This window comes from Rhamphochromis longiceps, linkage group LG4 (assembly GCF_057381845.1).
Source record: "Rhamphochromis longiceps isolate RC_006_pf linkage group LG4, R_longiceps_female_GT1.1, whole genome shotgun sequence".
NCBI classification, from domain to species: Eukaryota; Metazoa; Chordata; class Actinopteri; order Cichliformes; family Cichlidae; genus Rhamphochromis; species Rhamphochromis longiceps.
Window position 1 is genome coordinate 28,560,112 of NC_140560.1, and position 18,795 is coordinate 28,578,906.

At 39.3% G+C, this 18,795-nt stretch overlaps 1 protein-coding gene across 1 annotated transcript; it reads left to right on the top strand.

The window, feature by feature from the left end:
- The first annotated feature begins 453 nt into the window (after positions 1-453).
- Positions 454-17,055, top strand: usp31 (ubiquitin specific peptidase 31). Its single transcript, XM_085404356.1, has 16 exons — positions 454-1,641; positions 2,291-2,425; positions 2,789-2,883; positions 2,974-3,066; positions 4,507-4,642; positions 4,960-5,107; positions 5,216-5,396; positions 5,619-5,730; positions 6,242-6,336; positions 7,324-7,401; positions 8,658-8,787; positions 9,030-9,149; positions 9,348-9,573; positions 10,173-10,331; positions 10,459-10,611; positions 11,696-17,055. Exons 1-16 carry the CDS (start codon positions 1,120-1,122, stop codon positions 13,180-13,182), a joined length of 3,870 nt encoding a protein of 1,289 aa, XP_085260482.1. The 5' UTR covers positions 454-1,119; the 3' UTR covers positions 13,183-17,055.
- Positions 17,056-18,795: the final 1,740 nt, after the last annotated feature.

Sequence of the window (18,795 nt, forward strand, 5' to 3'; positions counted from 1 at the left end):
CCCCCAAAACAAAAGAAAGTATAACACAAAGATACACAAAATGACACTAAAGATGCAAAAAACAAAACAAAAAAACAAACAAAAAAACAACCCAACCAAAAACAGTGTCAACAGGGCAGACGCAGAGGAGCAAATGACTGTAAACAGAATCATAAATGATCAATATAAGAGACAGACGATGACTGGTATCAGCATGGTTAGTCCTTTGCGTGTATTACACCCCTGTGGTGAGTACAGCCCAATACTGTCACTAATCTGAATTCTTAAGATCTCCTTCCTGAAACTAATATATCTCTTAAAAATTAAACCTTTGATCAGACCTTTAGAGTTAATTATAACTGAATGATAGCCACGGTAGGTACATTTTCCCAGTTAACAAAAGAATATAATCTTAAACCGCTGATCCAACTCCTAGCCAATAGGTGGCGGTATATTAGCTCTAAACAGAGTTATCTGCCGACTACTCGGACAAGAAGAAAAAGAAGAAGTAAACGACAAGCTACTTGGTAGCTTATCCCGAATGTGCCTCTGAATGTGCTAGAAGATGTGAGGTTTAACTGGATTTCGTACACACTCTGCTTAGAGTGTAATTGCCTGCATACCATGGCGGACTGTCTGCTCGTATCGGACCGTGGTGGCTGGGCCGGGAAGCACTGCCGCGGTTTCTGCTGCTCTTGTTGAACCGTTAGCTAATTCAGCTAACGCTGCTGTTTTTACTTCAGCACAGCCGCTGTCGCTTCGGTGCTGCAGGGCAGTAGATCGCAACAACACGGTAACTTTGAAGCAAGTTGCAGGCATAAACAGCTAACCTAAGCAATGTCAGTGCTGCATCTCTTCCGCCATTAGGTCATTTGTTTTGTTTTGTAGGCAGGATTGTTGTGGAGGATTAGCTAACGTTTTTTGACAACATAAAGACCGCTGCATGCTTTTGGAAGACACAACTTAGTGAACATGTTACCCGCTAACGCACCTAACACTCCCTGCAGCTCTAACGTTAACCACTGCTGCTGTCTACATATTTTGAGATGTAGCATCAGTTAGCCAGCAAGATGACTCGGACTCCGTGCAGCACATCTGAGTTTTCCGTCTGCATGTGAGCTGTCTGTGAGAGGGGAAATCATGTCTTGTAAAGCCGCAACCAAGGACAAGAAGTCCAGCTTCAGCAAGAAGCTGTTCAGGCGAGGCTCTGTGCGCTCTGTGGGCAGTTTTATGAGTAAACTCCTGAGGACACTCACAGCGCTGTCACACTTTGGATCCGAAGTGCAAACCGAGGATGACAAAGATGATGGAGGATTTTCCACGTTTAAATCTGGAAGTAAAGATGTACCCATGGAAGATGGGGACCTGGGGGGCTTCCTATCCAGGGAAAGGGTTCCTGGGGTGTCCGGTCTAAAAAACCACGGCAACACCTGCTTCATGAATGCAATTCTGCAGTGCCTCAGTAACACTGAACTCTTTGCCGAGTACCTCGTTTTGGAGCACTACAAAGGCGAGGAGGAGGACGAGGACCAACCAAAGACAAATGGTGTGCATTTGCAGAAGGGTCTTCTGGCCAAAGGAGAGGTCACGGAGCAGCTGTCAGGACTTGTGCGGGCTTTATGGACGTTTGAGTATACCCCCCAGCATAGCAGGGACTTCAAGGTAAGAGTGACATCAATAAATCAAGGCGAGATAAATAGGGGACCTATTATGCTTTTTCATGTTTTCTGTCTTATATATACTCTTACAGTAGTGTATACAGTCATATTTAACATGACCAAAGTTTCAAAGAATGAGGGCAGTGCACTGTATAAACAAGGAATTCCTTTGGGCCAAACTTAAGCTTCTGTCTGCTTTAGATGCTTGGATGGAGATATGTTTTTCTACTCTTGTCTCTGTATGATGTCAGTGATTGCAGTGGCTGCTTTTGTTTGTTGATGCAACCAACCACTTCTAATAAAATAGCTTAAAGGGAGGTTGAATGGGCTCGTTTTAGACCGTGGATGAGCAGGAGTGGTGATAAGGGATCTGAGATAAATAAAGATTATTTTGAACCGTTGCTGATGCAGAACTACTTGCATAGGATAAAAAAAGTATTGAGTTGGACTTGAGCATAACAAGCCCTCTTTAAGTAAAGATGACCAGGATTATATTTTTATAACAGTGTATGGTAAAAACAATGCGTACCTACACCACACAAGTCTTATACCTGTTGTTAATAAAGCTTTACTCAATGATCTAGATATTCAGAGTGATTTCAGGATAAACGGTGGCAGGCATCGTAACTTTTGGACCATGCTGTTTCTTGCAGAATGTTGTGTCAAAAAATGCCACACAGTTTAAAGGAAACGCTCAGCATGATGCCCAAGAGTTTCTGCTGTGGCTGCTGGACAGAGTACATGAGGATCTCAACACCGTCAACCCCAACAGCAGGCCTGCTATTAAGGTGAATCCAGAAAATATTTGGTGTTCTAATGTACGTAACCCCCCCTAATCAAGCCACAATTGTGAATCATTAACTGGATATTTTCTCCTCATTGCAACTCATCAGTTTTCATTCCAAGGCTATTTTGTTTCAGTTTATATCTCATCAGTGTTCGGGGTGTTTTGGTCACTTGGTGCAGCTTCCAAATGAGCGGCATTCACAGTCTGGCTCATCTAGGCTTGCCAGGCTTTGTTTTCTCTTTTTTCCCCAGAGCTACTCAATAACAAGACTGTGTAGCTCCCACAGCAGCTTGTGAACCCTGATAGACCAGAATTTATTATGATGAAGTAATCAGACTAAACAAACCTGTTTGTTTTTGTTCAGCCACCTATTGAAGAAGACGATCAAAGCATAGAGGGACCATCTCCTCCCCTTTCTGCTGGGTCGTTTGTACAAGAACTGTTTCAGGCTCAGTACAGGTAAGCCGTAGATGTAGAAGCTCTGTTGCTCTGACAATGTGACAGGGATGTCTCTGCACCACATTAAGATTTTTAATGTTTTCCCAACAGGTCTTCTCTTACCTGCCCTCATTGCCAAAAGCAGAGCAATACCTTTGATCCCTTCCTCTGTATCTCATTACCAATCCCGCTGCCTCACACACGGTGAGTTTCTCCATCTGAGCTGTGCTATAGGTCAGGGAGTAATCAGTTAACAACACTTTGATGACATGTTCTTACATGTTTCTGATGTGTTTCTACCAGGTTGTTTGCATTTCTACACTTTAAGCAGGCATGTTTGTTTAAAGGTCTTTAGAGGAATGATACCTTTCACTGGATGTAAAACAGAATGTGTGTGAAAATATGCAGTATATGTGATTGCAAAAGTGGGCGTGTTAAATGTCCAGGAGTAGATTTGTTTGTTGTTGTTGTGTTGTAGAGCATAGATCTCATTTTATAAATTAAAAAAAAAAATTGTTCTTCAGGCCATGATATTCACATTTTATTTCAATTAAAATAATAGATTTTTACATGAAGGTCTAAAGCCATGATTAAGTTTACATCAGTAGTGAAAGAATTTGATATGGCCCTCTTAACATGAATTCCATTAGCTAAAAAGTAATCTCTTCCCTAAAGAAAAGAGCTCACATGGCTCAGAGGTGACAGAGTTGGAATGTGTATCGAGGTTGTCTGACATTTTAAGGAATAAAGCCCTTTGGAGATGAGTTGGAAGGCCAAAAAGCACGACTCCTCCCACGAAGAAGAGAATTTGAGAGTATGTGACTAGAACCTTAAAGGATTCATAACAGAAAACAAACACTCTGTAAGCCTCAGAGACTGAAAGACCCAGAGTGAAATTTCAAAAGCATACAAAAGAAGCGCAGAGTTTTTGAACAAAGCTTTACTGTTTGGATAAAGTAAAGATGATTCCCTAGCTAAGTGAAAGAAAGAGGAAGATGTCACCAGGGAAGCTACAAATTGTATGGCGATGTCTAAAGGTCACTGACAAACAGAGTTCCACAAACTATGAAATATGAGGATTTTGGCGTGTCACCATCCTGTTACTTTTTAACCTCTGGAGCTTTGGCATCACCAGGGCTCTGCTATTAGAAGTCTCATAGACATTTCTGTTCTATGATATGATCCTATCCAAATATTTACTTTATTGTAATATCCATTATTATACTTTACACTGATTGTTCTGGACTCGCAAAGAACAAATATTGCCTAACTGTCCAAATGCTTTTAGGCTCAAAGTATTTGGATTACATATCAAAGTATTTTTATGGTTGCAGTACGATAAAGATAAAAAGTGGCTTTATAGCACTTGGACACAAAGACAGCGTCATGGACTAAACAAACCTGGCGTAATGTTATCTTAGCATGTACTTTCAGGTAGCATGCAGAATCAGAGGTGTGATGTGTTACACAACAGTGCCTGCGTCTAGTGTGGCACCTTTCCCGTCATATCAGTTCAGCTCCGGCTTACTTAAAGGCCAAGCTGCAACACCACACCCTCCCCATTTTGTCCAGTATTAAATAGGTGTGTGAATTTTTTGTGTGTGTGTTTTATTTGTGCTGCTCATTCCCGTTTCTTTTTGTTAGGCCCTTGTATGTGACGGTGGTGTACCAGGGGAAGTACTCTCACTGTATGAGGATTGGAGTTGCTGTTCCGCTCAACAGCACCGTGTATCGCCTCAGAGATGCTGTGTCACGCGAGACTAAGATCCCAATGGACCAGGTGCTATTCCTGTCACTTATCAGGGTCTGCCACAGTGAGACTATATTACGGGCACAGTGTCGGTACAGCCAGTTCTAAAACAGAAGCGAGTTTTGCTCCAAGCCCCTGGCTGTTATAGGTTATATTTGGGAGGTAGTACGCAATTCTAACATTTGTTCTTAGTACTACAGCAGCAAAAAAGGGCTTGAGAGCATATGTAAATTACAGCTAAAGCAGGATGCAGCTGCTAATAAGATTACTGAATTGCTGTAATACTGATATGGACTTGATACAGAATAATTGCTACAAGGTTTAAATGTGCTGTTTTTCTCTTGTAGTTTGTTTTGACTGAAATGTACTACGACGGCTTTCACCGTTCGTTTTGTGACGATGATGACGATCTTGACATCATACAAGAGAGCGATTCCATCTTTGCCTTTGAGACACCCGAGACCTTCAGGCTGGAAAACATCCGCACAAAAAGAGGTTACTCAGTAGTTTTACATTTTTATTTTATTTTATTTTTTTAAAAGGTGTGTTCTGCATTTTCCACGTTTAATCAAAAAGACTCGCGTGCCATTCTGTCTTTCGCAGGAAGCCTTCTGGCAAATCTGAATCATAACAACTTGAAGTATGGGACAGAAATCAGCAGGACTCCGTCTTTTATGCAGGGCGCTGTGACACCTGTAACTGCATCACCCAATAAAAACCTGGGACCAGAAAAAATGATCCTTTTGGTGTGTAACAGAGCGTGTACTGGCCACCAAGGAAAGAGGTACTGCATCTCAGAATGATTTTATGTTCTGCATTTCTTACTCATCCACTCTGCTTCTTCTGATTATGTAATACATGCCCTGTTCTTGTGGGTCTGTCAGTGATAAAGAAGGGTTATTGACATAACCCACAATTTGTCCCTGGCATTTACCTAATAACAGGCCTGATGGAGAAGCTGATAGCAGCTAATGGAACTTGTGCATTTTGTTTTTTTTATTTTTAGGTTTGGCCTGCCTTTTGTACTGTACTTGGAGCGCACTGTGACCTGGGATGCTCTGCAAAAAGAGATCCTTGAGAAAATGCGCCATCTTTTGAGGCCTGGGGTCTACATTCAGGTAGGATGACAACCACTCACTGCCTTATACTCAGTTTATTTCCTTAAGTAGTCCTGCAGCCTTTATTTACCTGAACTGCTGAAGTCAAAGGTTTTATTTGGAGGTGGTTTATAGTGATCGTACCCTCTGTTTGATCACAAGTAAGTACAAACCTTCCTCCAGCATTCTCCTGTTTATACCGACTATACAAGCAGTGACTACCACTTGTGGGGAGATTATTAAGAAAGCTTTATTTTAAACAACAAGGTATCTAGACCCATCAGTCTAAATACCTCCTGCACTGATGGGTCACATCTTTGCTAACTTAACATGAAAGTTCATAAAACAGAAACAAATGTCGAGTGACACTTTCTGACAGATGATGTACAGCTGGAAAGACAATAGTCTTAATTTATTTTTTAAGTGAAGTTGAAATTTTAATAGGTATCAAAACTATTTTTAAGACAAAAGAGTTTAAAGTAGTTGGATGACACTGGGGGGGGTTTATATTTCATTTTCATTCTGTGTGCAGGTTGGACCTTTCAGTCTTCGAGTGGTTGGCGTTGTTGGCATCACCTACCTCCTGCCCCAAGATGAGCGACCACTGTGTCATCCAACTGTGGAAAGGTCCGTTCAGATAGCCATTGTTATATTTGATAACTTCTTGATTTCAGATGAGAAGTATGACCTAAAATTTAACTAAGTCGGGATATGTTTATTCAGAACGTTCTTTAGTAAATTTCAGCTTACTCACACTGTGACTTCTTGTTACAGCTCATAAAAGCAACTTATAAGGCTAATAACCCAGACTATAAAATGACTGTTTTTCTCTCTAAAGCCTGTTTACATTGCCATAATTATATTGGATCACTGAACTTAAAAAAATAAATAAAAATGCAACCTTGCCTTGCAAAACAAGTATAGCCGTTTGACATGTCGTAGTCATGTAATGTAGTAACAAACTCAGCAGTTTAAAAAAGGTGTATTACCGGTGCCAGGCTCTCCAAATGCCTTAATGTTTTGCAGCAGTCACAGCACGTCAGTGAAAGTGAGAAAATCTGAAATCCTAATAAATACTGGTGCATAAACATAAAGGTAAAGGCAGGCATGAGCTTGAGTAAATAGTTTGAAGTTGTAATTACATCAATTTTCAGCTTTAATCTCACCTCTCCACACTTGCCCCATCAGTTCTACTTCACTTATGACCTGAGCAGAGGACATGCCCTAACAGGATTTGAATGTTAAATTACCAGTTTGGCCTGTTTGACTTAGAAACTGAATGATTTCAGAATAACAAAACAAGTCACAACACTGCAGATGCACAAACCAAAGTGCAATTATATTTGATTTTATTATGATCATGATTAATCAGTGGCGATCATAACTAGCATTCTTTCTTTTGTTTATTGATTACAGTCCTGAAACATTTAATAAAGCTCTGTTCTCAGTATAAACTATTAACTCTCATACTGTATTCAAATGTCTGTCTGACATAAAGGTGTTTTTAAATTACATTTAAGTGAATGAAACTCTTGTCATACAGTGCTTGGAAGAGGGGAAAAAACCTTTTTCACTCATCTTACTTTGTTGCTAAATTATTTTTTCTCATTACAGAGCATACAAGTCCTGTGGACAAGGGGGACCACCACATGTGAAAATTGTGGTTGAATGGGACAAAGAGACCAAGGACTAGTAAGTGGAAAAAAATACGGATGTGTATGTGTCCAGTTTCACTTGTCTACAGCACAGTTGTTCTGCAAAGGATAAAAAGTTTGAATTGGAATTTGTGGGCCCTTTAACCAGAGCTAAACAAATATCATTGTTAAATTAAAAAAGTATAGTTTTTGTTAGCCATGACCTATCTACCCAAATATAAAAGCCAGCTTTGACAAATAGTAAGAAATGAGGTCTTTACTATAGGCAGACCAATTCTGCTTAAGACCCATTTTGAGATGGGGAAATGCTGAAAACTGTTCTGAAAATTGGTAAAGCCACTGGTTATAACTGACTTTGTTGACATAACATTGACTCTGTAATTGATTATGATTGCTACAGACAGCCTCGTTTTGCTTCGTAAGCAGTTCCATTCAGACCACCATAGAAATGATGGAACATTACAGACAAATGCGGCTGAACTTCAAAGTGTTTTGATGTCTGCAGTTGCAGAATTTTGACCCGTTTCTGGTCCTGACTTAATGTAACTGCCTTTTGACTTTAAGGGCAAAATCTGTAGTGCCACAGACACAGAAAACCCCCCACCTTCCCCACTCCCATCTCTTCTATTGTAGCTGTCAGGGCTGTGGTTTAGCAGTTCAATGTGTCTCAGCATTTTCAGTAAAATTGATGGTGACAGTAATTGCTTTGCCGAGTGTTTCTGAAAAGACGTTCAAATTGAGCAACACCTCAAACTTAACTAAGGATGTTTCAGAGGACGTGGCCTTTTCTGTGCGTACCTCCTAACATATCGTTTGCTTGACAGGATTTCTTTTTTCAAGAACTAACTTATGTAAAATGTCAAAAAATTCACGCTGCATTTGAAGCAGTTCCTTCTTTCTCACTAAGCTGACTAATATGTCGAGCAGTTAACACAAACGCCCATGCTGGCCAAATCAAACTTTTTTTTCCCCCTTTTTGGTACTTGGATGTTGATGATGTTGATGATGTTGGCTTTGAACAAATCCTGTCTAGTTCATGTGTAATGCATGTCTGCACAAGTGCTGATTGTGAAGCCCTTTAAAGTCTTAAATCCTTTAGTTGCACTGCTGGGTGTGAACCGTTAATGTAAGGACAAACAGCATTCTTATGACATGGTAAACAATTACTTCATCTGTCTCAGTTACAATAAAATACTGGTCAGTTTATTTTTCTTTTATCAATCTCAGATCCTGTGATCCTCACCTGACTGCGCTGTTACACGAAGGGTGTGTTTCTTTTTCTGTTTCCCACAGTCTGTTTGGACACACCGAGGAAGAGTATATTCCGGATGCTGAGAGTGTCTATCTGCATAGAGAACAGCATCACCAGCCGCAGGCCTGCACCCTTGCTCAGTGCTTTCAGCTGTACACTAAAGAAGAGCAGGTAGACACACGAGCATGTATGCATGCGTGCAAGACGGCACTGTTAGTAGTTTAAGTTGAATAAATAAATCGTAAACTGGCCTTGGCACATGCGCTCACAGTGGTTTTACTGTGTTTTGCTCTGGAGTAAAAGAGAGAAGTTGGAGGGAAATTCGGGGCCTCATCCTGTGTGAGGTCTATTATATAAGCTCTGTGGTTGGGGCTTTCTCTTCATAGCTACTCCTTGGGTCTTGTGTGTTTTAGCTGGCCCCAGACGACGCCTGGCGCTGTCCCCACTGCAAGCAGCTGCAGCAGGGCCGGATTAAGCTCAGCCTGTGGACGCTCCCGGATGTACTCATACTGCATCTCAAGAGGTTCAGACAGGTATTTTAGTTCATCTGGATATTTTCAGTAAGAATTTGTAAGTAAGTTTTTTGCTAAATCCTATATGTTGACCAGCAGATATTAAAAATTAACACTGTACATCTGCAGAACTTAAAGGTTAGAGTTTTAGTCTAGGTGGACAGCTGATGGTCAGATAACGAGACTCTGTTGCAACATGCTTCTATATTTTTGTTTCAGGAGGGGGACCGGAGGGTGAAGATGCAGAACATGGTGAGGTTCCCGTTGATGGGGATGGACATGGCTCCTCACGTGGTTAAGAGAAGCCAGAGTAGCTGGAGTTTACCTTCCCATTGGTCTCCGTGGAGACGGTCCTATGGACTGGGAAGGAATCCTGATGACTACCTGTATGACCTGTATGCTGTTTGCAACCATCACGGGAACATGCACGGAGGCCACTACACTGGTAATGCGAGCAGTTCTTTGCTTCAGACCTATTTTAAAATGGATCAGAAATGCAAATTAAACCTTTTTTTAATGCCTGTCCTTATTTTCTCTCATATGTGCAATGTTACTGTGTTTGAAAGTCAAATGAAATGTGGGCAAGCTGTCAAATAGTGATGTAAAAGTATATAAAAGTAATCCCTGTAAGCCAAAAGCTCAGAGTCAGCCTCCAGACTACTGGAATATAAGCTTCATGCCAAGCTAATGTCAGCGAAGCACATGATTTCCTTATATTTCCAAGTGTTATATCCCAGTAGAGTCAAACTACAAGCTGCTTGGTAACATTTTTGCTGAGCAGTATTTTGGGATTAGGAGAAAGTGGGCTTTCAGACAAGTGGGCATTTAAAGGGACAAAACCAAAAAATGGCTTGTTTCAGCCTGAGGTAAAACTGAGTGGGACATCAGGGGAAGGAGTAAAAAAGATCAAGTCAAACAATGAATCACTGATTTGCTTTTAACTGTGATAAGATGCAAATTAAACGTTGTATTGGAAATGAGCATATCAAGCAGCTGAATGTGTTTGCCATCCATGTTAACTCATTCTTTACTTTGTGCTCACAGCATACTGCAAAAACTCCATTGATGGTCAGTGGTACTGCTTTGATGACAGTGAAGTTACAGCAATAGCTGATGATGACGTGTGCCAGCAAACAGCCTATATACTGTTCTATCAGAGGAGAACAGTCATCCCCTCTTGGTCTGCCAATAGCTCTGTGGCTGGTCAGTATTTATTTATACACCATTTGTCCACCTAGCATATGTAATGTATACCGTACCATAAAGTGGCATAATAAGCTTTATGTGACATTTAAGGCTTAAAATGTATCCATGTTTGTGTTTTAATCAGGCTCTACTAGTTCATCCTTGTGTGATCACTGGATCAACAGGCTACCTGGCAGCAGGCCTGCTAGTTTGGCCTCTGGAGCCTCATCCAGACGCACTTCTCTGGCTTCACTGGCTGAGTCGGTTGAGTTTCCAGTCGAACGTAGTGAGGATGACGGTGAGAAAATGCTGAACTTTCATTTATTTATTTATTTTTATTTAAAGGTTCCTGATTGTTCATTTTCATTGATTTTCATCATACACACATCTACTGCCCTGAGCAGGTCATAGTTTCAGAAATGCACAAAGTTCAGAGTTTGGTTTCAAGGTTTTTAAGTCCATCGCATTTATAGGGATACTTTAAAGCTTCCTCTAAAGACAATATCTAAAGTGGGATTAAACATTACAGTCAAGAATTACAAACTCAGACCTTAAATTTACCAATCCCAACTCTAATAATTAAAGTCACAAGGCAAATATGGCATTGGAGTGAAATGAACAAGTCCCCACAGATCTCTGAGGTGTGGGAAACCTTCACTAGCCAGTCTGCAAGATATGGCTTGCATGTTGTAAAATTTCAGAAAACTATGCATGACTTGTCTTGGATGCTCCCTTTTTATTAACTTATAATTTAACATGGTTTTTACTAGTCATCGTGTAGGCCTTGGTCTTGTACTAAGCGAGAATAACATTACAGGCACTGTAAATGTGATAAAGTCCTTTATTATATAGCATAGCTTTGTAGCAATGTAGAAATATGGCCTGAGTGATGTTTAAGGTCCAGTGGGTTATAGCTGTTTGCAATTTTATTGATATTGGCTTTGATAATGGCTAATAAATGAAAATTTAAAAACTAGAGAGTATTACATAGTTTGTCCATCAGATGGCACTCTGCAAGTTCCCTGTTGGTAACATGTGTTTATAATGCTGCAAAACAACCAGCTGATCACAGTAGAGTCAGTGTTAATGAGCAATAGATGATCTGTTGTGGTAATAAAACAAGATTATTTTTTTTAAACAACACGGTCACATCATCTAATAAGGACTCAAAAAAAGAAAACCAGCCAAAATGTCTATTTTTTAAATAATCAAATATCAGTGTCAGTATTGTTATTGATGTAGATACACTGATGGATTTACCCCCCCAAAAGTGTGAAACAGTACAACTATTTCATTTGATTCTTAATATAAAAATAATAATGCTTGTTCATTATTGTGTAGATGTTGGTGTGTTTTAAACTAAATAATTCCCTGTTTTTTAGGAGGATTCTCTGTCCGCCCCTTTGTGAGGAGTATTCAGCGACAGAGTTTGTCCTCCAGGTCATCCATTGCCAGTCCTTTAGCTTTCAGTGACAGTGGGATAAAACCTTCCTGGTCTCTCTCTGCCAAGCTGCACATGAGATCTAACTCGCCCTCACGATTCTCCCTTGACTCTCGGTGTTCCCCTCCTTTAGAGAGGATAGGAGAGGCATGTGACGACAAGGTTTCCACATCGTGTTTTGGCAGCTACAGTAAACACGAACGATACTTTGGCAACAGGACTCCGTTGTCTATGATGGAGAGCAGTTTCCCCGACCAGGACAACAATAAAAGGTTCTTAGACATGTACTGTCGGGCTTCCACTCCAGTGGAAAAGAAGATCACCAAAAATGAGCCAACTGAAAACAACAACCAGATCACAGCTATAGACCAAAACATATTACCCACTCAAGCTACTCCCTCCAAAGAACAGAAACGTAAGAATAGTATCGGAGGATTTGGCTTAAAGGCTGAAAGCACAGGATCCACAAAGAGTGTCAGCAAAGTGGAGCAAGATAAAAGCTCCAAAAAACGATTGTGCTCGACCCACAAGACCTCTGCACCTGAGACGTCTTCCAGTACACCAGTGAAAGGTAAAAAGCTGAGCAATACTAAAGAGAAGAGTGCAAATGCTAAGAAAAGCACCTCGACACCTAGCGGGACTCCCTCCAAAACGAAAGAGTCAAATCAGCCTCCAGAGGCTACGCCACAACATAAGCCATGCGTCCGTTCCACGCCTCAGTCCTCAGCTTCTCCTTCACCAACCTCAAAGAAGAATTCCACTGTCACTGAGAAGAGCTCAACAAACAGCAGGAAGCGGCTTATAGAAAGGAGCTACAGTAGAGATTCTATGCACACTAGCCCTCTGGCTGACAACCTCAGATGCGGCTCAGTAGCACGCTGCTCACTTTCAAAGAGCGGCGAAAGCAACCGTCCTGAGAGGAGATTTGTGCGGAGTTCCAGCAGCAGTTCTTCTGTCACTAGCCTGCGTTCACCCAGCGTTTCCACCAGAGATCTGCAGCGCAGCAGCAAATCTGAGGAGAAAGGGTTGTCTTTCTTCAAGAGTGCCCTCCGACAAAGGGAAAGCCGCCGGTCGGCTGATTTAGGAAAAAGTACCATGCTCACCAAAAAAGCCTCGGAGAGGACATGCAAGCAGAATGGACAAGCCAAGGAGATCGGTGGCAATGGTGGAAAGCCAGGAGACACGGCGTCTTCTCCGAAATCTGCAGAGACTCCTGGAGGTGAGACAAAATCAGAGACAAAGGAGTCTTCCAAGCCCCCCAGCTCTCTGAGTCGCTCTCTTTTAAATGTAGGCAAGTCCAAGTCTTCCACTTCTGAAGTAAGTTCCAAATCTCCTAATGGGAAGAAACCCCTTGAAAGAATGACATCTTCCCGAAAACTGTCATCGAGCATGCAATCTCCTGCACGAACAACACAGAGGCCTCAATGATACATCTATAGTCGGTATATTGAACAAGCATAATGCAGCTAATCTTTGTGCCTAAGTTTCAGCGAGCTCCAGATGTATTTAAGACACATTTTTGATGTTATGGTTTTGTACTCTTGGTTTAAATGCACATGTTGGGTTTGCAATTTTAGTATTGGCAGCCAGCTTTGAGTGTTTAAAGATATTTAAAAGTACTGTATCATCATCCGCCTACCTGAGTGCCAAGCACTTGTGTAGTATGCTGCCAATTTAGCTTCTTCCAGTAGTAAATATTGATACCTTTTCCACCTTTGGTGGTGCAGCAGCATATTTGATTTTGTGCACGGAAGACCTGTACGACACGAGCGTGAAACAAAACTTGATTTAAAATGCAGCAGCTTATCCATTTGAACTTGAGTCTCTACGAAATACTTATCAATGTCTTGTGCACCAGTAACTTGTAATTCAGATATTGTAGTAGTTTTGTTGTAGTTTTCTGTTACACAGGTTCCAAGTCTTCTAGTTATTCTAGAATTGATTAGCTGGCTGCTGATGCTTGAATTCTGCTGCTGTTCTGTAAGCATTTCAAATCATTGTCAAAGGGTACAAAACTTTAACATCAAAAATAGCCTCTGACAAATACTGAAACAAAATTATTCAGACATGCACACAAATACAAAAGAGTTTCATTCCGAAATAGAGTTGGCTAATAGTACATTTCATTGATTGTTTTTACCACTGATGGGTTAAATCTCTGTTCTTCAAGCAAGTTTCTCCATGCACCTACTGCTTTAGTCTATAAAGGTCTTACAAATATTATTCTTACTCCATTTTTCCATTAAGAAAAAATAAGTAATCTCATAATGTGGCTCTACTTGATAGTTCCTAGCATTGATACAGAGCAGCAGGAAGAACAAAACCAGAACTAATGTTGGCAAGAAATTAGAATTGGTTTACAATTTGTCCAATAATTCAAAACGTTATTATTTTTTTTACGAGTACCTTTTTAAATATAAATCTATTTTTCAAAATTTTATTGAAGTACTTTTGCATTAAATTGATAGTGTGTTTTGGAATGAAACCCTTTACAGTCACGGTATATAAATATATGTATATGTGTCTGTACATATATTGACAGAAAGTATATGGTATGTAACTCATTTTTTATTTTCTCCTTCCATGAGCAAGATGAAAATAATCTTAAGCGCCTTTCAATGCTGTACATGTAAACAAATAATTGCCTTTGGCAACATAGTAGTCTTCTACTGTATGCATCACTGAGTAGGAATGTTTTGTTCGCACTTTGTAAACACGAAGCAGTGTCGTAATTATTAATTTAGTAGTTTCGAGACATATCAGACAGTAGATTCAACAGGCCTTAGACTTGAAATGATAAAAGTGTACATTCATCTCGATGTTTCAGGGGCCATTTTTTTTAAGAAATCACCCCTTTATTTCACCTGGTGCTCTAAAATGCCACTGCTCCACTAGCTCTTGTTTCTTAAATGAGCATTCTTTCAAATGATGACGTTCAGAACTGTGACCACAAACTTCAGAAAAGGTATTGTTTATCATAACCCGCGGTACCTCACTGGAGAATATTTTCCATTTTGTTATTCATCAGCTTGAATCAGAATATTGATAATGAGCCATTTGGTTGATTATAGATCTACACATACATTGTCATGGAGTGGTTGTTGTCCAAATATGGACATGTATGCGAAAATAACAGATGCATTGTGGAGTAAAGTTCAAAGCAGTGGCAGAATATTATCAGTGCTGCCGTCATGATGCTTGCTGGCCTTTTTGTGAACAATCAGCTTTAGTTCACTATAGAAATGCCCCATTTATAAGGCAATACTCATACATTAGGCACCACTGTAGTGTATGTTTCAAAAGATTCAAAGTTATTTTATTATAAACCACAACTAAGTGATTTTACTTCTAGCATAAAACATTTTGAGTTTGGTATTTTGCAGTATCTTTCTCACTATTTCTCTGTAGCATATATGAGGTTTCAGGTTTACATTGGGTTCTCAGATGGTTTTGGATGCCACTCATTTTTAAACAGTTCGGTGTATTATTTCAATGGTCTGTACAGGTTGTTAAAATTGAAATTATACCCAGAAACGTTTAATCTACCTGGTTTGCTTGATGAATTGTCACGTTTAGACAACACGATGTGCTCGAGCAACACTAGATGACGTTTCATGTCTTTATTGAAGCCACCTGTTAAACCTTTCCTTGCATTTAATAACTGGTCGAACATCCTGTTAACCTTCCAGTAATAATTAATTTGTTTATAACTGGGACACTTATTAAAGTAGCCTCAAACCTGACATTTAAGGGAAGCTTTTGAAGGTCTCAGTCAGTGATGAACATCCTATTTATCCTCAGGACGTTTTTATCGCTACTTCTGCGATTTAACATGGCGTGCTAATCTTTAGTGTTAGTGTGGGGTTGCATAAAAAGGTGTCTGCTGCAGACCTGGGACTTTTCTCCGTACGTGGACTGACTATGGCATTCAAGCTGCAACAGACCACAGAGATTACATAGAGCTGTTTAAATATGGTGGTGTTCTTGTAGCTGCTCTTTTCTACTTAACATGTGTAATCTATCAGGAAGCTGACAATGGCACTTTGGATCAAAGCAGGATCATTTTAAGTACATTTAGCTTTCCCTTTCTTGTTTGCCTGTTTAGAAGTCTGTAATTGAAATGTAGTGGTTAGTGTGTATTTTAGAGAGCTGGGCCTTGGCATTAAGCTTTTTTGTTTTTTGCCCATAAATTTTCTTGCTACATAAACAATTTATTAGAACATCTCACGAAGCAGTAGACAATCTCATAATGTAATAAAGTCAAAATGTATAGTGTTTATAACACACTGTGTAAATACGGTTTGTGGTTTGAGGTGCGGATGTCGCCAAACCTTTTATTTGGCTTTTTTCCTGTATATGTTGGACACTAAAAACTGCAGGATGTTTTCACTCATTTTTATAGATTGGCTTTGTTTTGATAACGTAGGGTTAGATGAGAGCTGTTGATTTAGCAGTTGCAGTTAAAGGTCCTAATGGCAAGCAGTTTGTTGAGCTTAAAATTGGCGGTGTGCAGTCTAAACTCTTGAAAGAAAGCTGGAAGCATATTGCGCACCTGTTACAGCCCTGCTGCCAAACATGAACCATAAAAACACTACGATTGCAAAAATCTAAAAAAAAAAGAAATCATAACAATGTCTTTGTTGTTTGGTGTTGATCAGATGGATTCAGTTTGATTTACAAAAACGTGTCAAACTGCCGCATTTGAGGGCCACTGAATTTATTAACGGTTGAAGGACAAAATATAAGATTCCTAGTTATCAATTCCAGGATCGGTCATCTCGTAGCTTTATCTCCACGCCAGTTATGTGTCTGCATTTTTCATTTTTGTTTGTAAATTTGTTGTCAGTGTACAAAATCGAGAATGATTAAGGAATGCAGTATTGCATGAAAACGCTAATGCATGTATTTATTAACTATGCAAAATTCTGCAGCTGTGTTAAGTAGAAAGCAAAGCATGGCTGGTATATTCATCGCTTAATTTGCACGTCATTTAGAAACTGTAAAATCTAGCATACTTCATCATTGCTTTAAAGGATTAAACTTAATGTTGCCTATATGAAAGAAAATCTAATTAATTCCCTAACTGCATATAGCATTATATCAATTAGTGTTTTGTTTTTTTCTCACTTTGTTATTTAATTCTGCTTATCTGTGCTCTCTGGGTGCTCCTACCACAGTGGTTGTTTATTGTGTGTCTTCTTTAATATTTACTGTTGTACACCAGCAGAGACAACACTATGGAATCGATTATCTCTCTTTGATCACTATATAGACTCATTATGTACACGTATATCGTAAGAATTCCAACTTTGGTTCACCTCAGTGAACGGTTTGTGAACCCCTGTTTCCATGTTCTCAGCTGCATTGAAGATGTGGTCTGTCTGTCATATAAAATAGATACATGTAGCTCAATGCAATAAACAAAGATAGTAAATTTATAGTTTTATAACACAGTACATGATCAGTGACATTATAATATTAATATCTTAATACTTTTGAGGGTTTTTTTATTTTATTTTTCTTATTGTAAACTGTTTATCAACAAACGGTAACTTCCAATGTTTTAAAACGGTGCCATTTATTCTCTTTTTTCTTTCTAATGACTGGTGAAGTGGGTATTAAACGTTAATCACTTTAGTTGTAAAATGCATTCAGGCTTCCCTGCAGAACTTAATTAGGATTAGAGAATCCTGCTTAGAGTTGTTGTTGCGACATAGACATTTTGTTTTGCTGTTAAATTCATGATGTTCAATTCAAAGTTGCCGTAGCAAAACTACCATAATCCTACATTTGAGGTACAGACTTAAGGTTCTGCAGATGGCGAGGTACTGCAAATACACACCTGGATGAGCTGAAATAGCCGGTTAGGATTTGAGAAGCTTTTGAGAGCATTTTCAAATGGAAACACTACAAAAAAAGGATGCTGAAACTTTTCAGAAGCCTTAAGCAAAGAAAATTGTAATGGACAGTTTCTATCTTTGGATCAGAGAATCTAAGGAGAGGTTTGATGAATGAATGTCACAAGTCTCATTTTCTTTTAAACTATTTTAACACTACAGTGCTTAATGAAAGCATGCCTCTTCTTTTACTTTCTGTATAAATTGTAATGCGTTTGTACACTGCATTCATGGAGATTTGTTTTCATTCTAAAGTCTTTTACTCTACTCCCTGCTGAACTATGTGGTTATTATATTGACATCTGCAGTGTCTGAATTGACCAATTTTTCTTTCTTTTTTTTTTTTTAAATTTTAGTTTACATTAGAATATTTGTTCCAGCATATGCCTGCTATTTCACTTTTTTTTAATATATATTTTTACAATTGAAACAACCAGTTTCAAATTCATTAGACTGTGTCCAAGCATTCTGTTAATTTATTTGTATTTGTCGTTTTTTTTAAAGTCATATATGCACTTTTTTTCCCTCCAAAAGAATGAATGTGTATATACTTTGTTGGTTAATCCATGCAAGTATAAATTGAAAAAGATTAAAAATATTGAAACTGTCTTGGTTGTTGTGCTTTTACTTTGTGTAATGTTGAGGTATAGCTATTCCTACACTAGGGGGAGTGTTTCTCTAACAAATCTGCCCACAGCATGACTCCTAATGCATCTCATGTGTTTTCTTGGTTTATGCATCATTTAAAAAATGAAGAAAAAAAAAAGTAGTCTTTGGGTAAGATTGTGTGCATTACTGTTGCACAGCTCGAGATTGATAAATGCCAGAAAAGCATGACTTACCTATAATTCAGGCAAACCTATATGTGGTCAGTTTTCAGAACACTGTTCAAAGCTTAGTGCATTAAAAAAGAAAGGGCATTCTGGAGTACAAAGTTCCCTTTTTATCAATATCAACGTGAGCTAGGTTGGATGTCCAAGTGAATGAGCACACAAAATTTACTGGTTATTGTCTCGCTGCTGTAGAGACTATTGTCTGAGATCTCAAGGTTTTGAAATACATAAGAGGCTCTAAATTTCTGGACAGGGTTATTATTTCAAGCTTTCACTGGTTCCAGAATATCGAGGTCCGGGGGTGGGAAGTG